Here is a 5,288-nt window from a genome sequence, read left to right on the forward strand (position 1 = left end):
GAACTAGATGTGAATTATTACATAAAAACAGAGAATCCGACGCTGAACAGTGAAAAATCAACACGATGTGAAGGCGGCGCAGCAGGTGATGAGTGAAGATTACTGATGGTCAATAAATGATAAAATAAATCTAGCAACATGACAGAAACTAAAGTGGTTATAGCAATAAACCAAGAGAGGACAATACTAATCAAAGGAAACTAAATGGAAATGAATGAAGAAAAAAAATGCAAGAATAAACTAAGAAACTAAAGTAAATACGGAGGAATAAACTGGTATGGCAAGACCTTTCGATCAATAATTAATACAGAGGACTGTATGGCAAGAATAAACACACCATTTTCAGATAAAAAGTAAAATAATATTGTTGAAATGTCATGGGTTTGGTGAGACCACATCTAGTACTGAGAATAAATATATCTTACAGACCATAACAGTAAAGAACTGATCACTTATTTATGTTTTTAATTAGATTTGATATATTTATTTCTTCAATATTATTTTTCATGTCAGTGTTAATGTCATGAGGCTGATGACTCCATGACACTTTCAATTTGACTCATTAGGATTTGACTAAGAACCAGATTTGTTCTTTGTAATTTCTGTCCAGTAAAACTATTAATCTATAATCAATAGACAGGTCTATATAAAGATATAATCCATGTTTCTGTCTCATATTTGTATGGCATTAAAAGGACCTGGAACTTTTGTTTTTCCACTGAAAGCTCTGGTTTGCACAATAAATGCCATGTGGATGAACTTTTATGGCTGAAACTCTGATGTCCCATTCTCCTGAAGGCAGCACAGAGCTGCACCACCAGAAACTCAGAAACACTGAAGAGAAGAAAAGTTATGATTAATGTAGTTACAGTTCTATCCATGTTTTAATGTTGCCGAGCTCAGTCGTTTTGCAAATAGATCAAAGTTTAAACTGGCATTGCTGAACATCTTTTATCTGATCATTTATTTAACAACTACAAAGTGGCACAGAACAAGAATATTTTTTTCCACTCTGATTGGCTGCTGTTAGGCCTACCAATTTTAACTTGAATGTTCATTGCATTTTTCATAGACGCCTGTGAAAATAATTTCTATTCCCATGACTTTTTTGTTCTCTGGGAAATTATTTTTGATGATAAATACAGAAACAAGCATAAAAATCAAAACATCTACAATAGTGATAGTAATATTAATAATAAAATAATAGTCAGTGCAAAGTAGCCTACAAATTCTGTGATGGGGCGGTGAGGGACCTGGATAATGGATAAGGGGGGGCTGGCCCAAAAACGGTTGAGAAGCACTGGTCCAGGGTTCATTAATAATGCAGCGCCTCTGTCGAAGGATCTGGTCAAATTTTATTTTAAAAGGAATCTCTCCTGTTGGAGCTCCTTTGAATCACTGCTTCAGCAAACTCTGTCAGCATCTGGAGGGATTTTCCAAAAGACATTTTGTATCGTTGAAGCGGAAAATTATTTTTTTACTTTTGTACTTAAGTACATTTCAAAACCTGAACTTTATACTTTTACTAAAGTGAATAGTTATGTTTATCAGTCTTTTTCAGCTAAGTATTTGTGCTTCTACTCAAGTAGATAATATGAGAACTTTTGAAATTTCTGATCAGATCAGATACTGACTTTGCCTGGACAGTAAAACAGATGGGATGGTTTTCTTCATCATCATATTGACTGAAAGACGGCGTCCATGTCAGGGTGAAATATCCTGAACCAGATGAACTCTTGGTCATGTTGAACGGTCCGCTGAACAGGAGCTCAGTGATCCTTTAACACACAGGAGACACATCAGTCTGGTTGGTTATATGTGCTAAATGACCTGAAAACATATTTTTATGAAGTAATTATCAAAATGCTCTGACAGATAAAAATAATTCGTGTCCAGGTTTCATGTGTTTTGGATCATTTGGCATCACTGTGTTATTTTAACACAATAAAGATCAAATTTCAGATTTTTACCATTGATTATTTAGAAGCTTACCTCTGATTAGAAACAACATTTATTTTCTACTCACTCAGACTGAGTCGCCTCTGCTCTGATGTTGATTTCTATCATCTCATTAACGTCTATGAAGAACTGAGCTCCATGTTCAGGAGTTGGAGGCAGAAACCTGGGCAGATATTCACCTGCTGTGCAGGACGGAGCTGCAGGATCCACTGGAGCAACGCAGGGAAAAATAATGCAGATCAAGTCATGAAACAGCAGAATTAAACTAACAACTGCTGTCAGTTTAAAGATAAATTCAGTAAATTTACACAGTTGTCCATCTGAGTTGTTCTAATAATGTGGGGTTTTCTTGTGTTAAATTCTTAATGATCAACTTTCAACAGATGATTATTGAATATTAAATTTATTCAGTGTTTCTCTTTGCAGTGAAGCAACATGATTGAAACATGAAATCAAACCTTTGAAAAGAAACTGGACGGGGATTCTGGTCATAGAACTGCTGGAGCTTTTCGACGTCGTTCCACTAGAGTAGTGAGTCAGAGTGATGATCTGTCTGGGAAAATCCTCCATCATCAGCTGAACTGCATATGAACCTTCATTGCTGCTGCTGGTTGGACTGAATGATAGAGAACAAGACTGGAAGAGAAGAGAGAGAGAAATCAAAGATTATAAATCAAATGTTATATTTATTGTTTTTCATTATAGCTTTTATTTGTGTTTGTTTTATTTGTGTTTGTTTACAGATAAAACAAACACAAATAATAATACTAAACTATTAATATTTTAATAACTTAAAATATTAAGTTATAAAACTGAATATTTGAGTATGAAAACAATTATTTTTTATAGATTTTTGGCAGTGAGAAGCAGGTTGCTGAATCATTTTATAGCTTAAAAATGTAATAGTGTTACATGAATGTATCCACAATGAAATGCAGTGAACTAATTTCAGATTTGTTTTTGATACTATTTAAGGCTTTTTCCCAAAAAAATCCTGGGTCATAAAAAGCCAAAAAGTATTTTTGCCAAATAAATTATGTGACCAATTATGTAAACAATAATTACATTAAAATTCTCGTAAGTCTTTATCTATTTTTGCACAAACTATTTACTAAAATCAGAGATTCCAACAAACTACAAATCTCTGTATTTCTCTCACTCCACCTTCAGACCGGATGGTTCTCACCTGTCAGGTTCTGTCCTGAAGCCAACAGTGGTTGCTTTACCATTTTGTCCACCAGGGGGCAGTGTTCACACACCTGAGTTTCAATCAACCTTTTGCTAGGCTGTAGCTACAGTGAAGCTCATAATGTGTTTCATTCAGTGGTGAAAGTAGCTTTGAATTCTTGGCGTTTCAATAACTAAAAACCATCATTGGCTCATTGTTCTCTGTCTCTCTATTCGTGTGTTTTACAAAGGAAAGTTCAAACCCAAACTAAAATGTATCAATGTTTTACTTTACTGCAGGCTACGCATTTCAGTCATTTCTAAGGCAGAAATTAGAAAACCTTGATGATATGAAAAAAATTAAATGTTAAGGTAGGCAGCTGGCATGTATGAATCAATGATATTAGCAGTTAAATCTTTAAAAGTCTGCAAATGTTTTATATGATCACATAATATGCTGTCCTGAATACCCTGGAAATCCCCTTTAACCTCCCATGTAGACACACACACACACACACACACACACACACACACACACCCACACACACACCCCCACACACACACACACACACACACATTTATCTCTCCATCTCTGTATCAAACCCTAAACTAAACCAAAACTCAACTCTCACATCAGTCTTAAATTTAACCCCTAACCATAAACTGCATTTCTCCTTGTTGTTCAGACCTTCTGCTTTTTCTCCCTCCTGTCAAACTGTCTCTCAGTTTGACTGGAGGATATTTACCTCCTCTCTTCTACCTGTGAACCTCACATGTTCCTTTCCTGTAACTTGACACCAACATTTATTACTTACCGATGAGAGACTGAGGACAGACGGAGGTGTGCAGGTGTAGCACTCGTTGCTGTTTGATCCATATCTGCATTGAACCTTGTCTCCATCAGGGTCAAAGGTCAACAAGCTGATATTTCTCTGACAGTTTGAGGGAACTCTGAGAGAACCAGAAGACAAACATCACATAATTATATCTGATATCAAATAATCTGTTAAAATGATTTGATTTACATTGAGGAGCTTCAGGATATTGACTGATTTGTGCCTCAGTGTTTTTCTTCCATCATTTTTTAGGTACTTAAACTCTTGTTTGAACATTGTTTCTTTGAGAAATTACAAAATGGTTCCTATGTTCATTATGTCTAATTTAATCTGCATTTCACAGAATAACATTTTTCACGACAAATCTTATTTCTAAGTATTTTTTAATGAATTATAAAATCTGGTTTTGTTTCCATGTAACTCTTTGGTCTCTGTTACAGATACGATTGGTTCGCAGTGTTTGGATCTCATTTTTCTTTACAAGAAAAAAGAACAAAAAAAAACTTCAGAATCAAAATACAGCTTATGCCCAATCAAAGGTATCAAAGGTTTCAGGTCCCTGGCAGCATATCTAGGTGGGCCCCATATGGGGAAAAGGAGGGCAGACCAGATGGGTCCCACATGGGTTTGTCCATTTAGGGCCACAGCCTACGTGGGCGCTACATGGACAAACCCATATGGGACCCATCTGGTCTGCCCTCCTTTTCCCCATATGGGGCCCAACTAGATATGCTGGCAGGGAGTATTTATTATTAACATGATATAAAAACTGAATTACCTCACAAGAGGAAGGATGCCGGTCTTTGGTGATGAGTTTGGTCTGTTGATGTCGGATCGTTTTCTCTCTTCAACAAACATCTGAGCGAGCCCAGATGTAACGCTGTTTCTGTTGTTTATCCAGGTGTTAGTATACCATCTTTAATAGAAGATATTGGGAAGATTTCTGATGTTACTTATAGTTTCTAAAACACAGAAAACCTTACAGAACAGCAGACCAGAAAACTGACAGGAGGAATTTTAGACTTCTTGGAAAAAACAGAAAATTATTAGATATATTTTTTCATGATGTTGAGATTCAGTCACCCAGAGTTGTAATTGTTGAAGTTTCTACTCTCCCACCAGGTGTACTCTCTCAGACACCATTCACCGCTGCTTTCATCGATCTTCTTACTACAGCCAGAGCACAGCCATGACTCAAGCTCCTCACATGAGCTGTAGCCAAACTTAAAGCGACGCACAGCCTGTAGATTTAAAGTGGAGAAGCGTTGGATACAAGACGATATATTTTCAAAAGGGAAAATAAAAGGAATTTCAGAAAATCTCAAC

At 36.1% G+C, this 5,288-nt stretch overlaps 1 protein-coding gene across 1 annotated transcript; it reads right to left on the reverse strand.

Moving 5' to 3' along the window:
- Positions 1-1,581: 1,581 nt before the first annotated feature.
- Positions 1,582-4,867, reverse strand: LOC106941432 (integrin beta-like protein A; the record flags this gene model as incomplete). Its single annotated transcript, XM_015024473.1, has 5 exons — positions 4,741-4,867; positions 3,942-4,077; positions 2,418-2,595; positions 2,027-2,168; positions 1,582-1,778 (listed from the first exon to the last, which is right to left on the reverse strand). Coding segments are annotated over exons 1-5 (733 nt in total), but the record flags the coding sequence as incomplete, so codon positions are not given.
- Between the last annotated feature and the right edge of the window lie 421 nt (positions 4,868-5,288).

Source organism: Poecilia latipinna, unplaced genomic scaffold, assembly GCF_001443285.1.
Source record: "Poecilia latipinna isolate Pla-1442-1.1 unplaced genomic scaffold, P_latipinna-1.0 Scaffold3669, whole genome shotgun sequence".
In the NCBI taxonomy this organism is placed as follows: domain Eukaryota; kingdom Metazoa; phylum Chordata; class Actinopteri; order Cyprinodontiformes; family Poeciliidae; genus Poecilia; species Poecilia latipinna.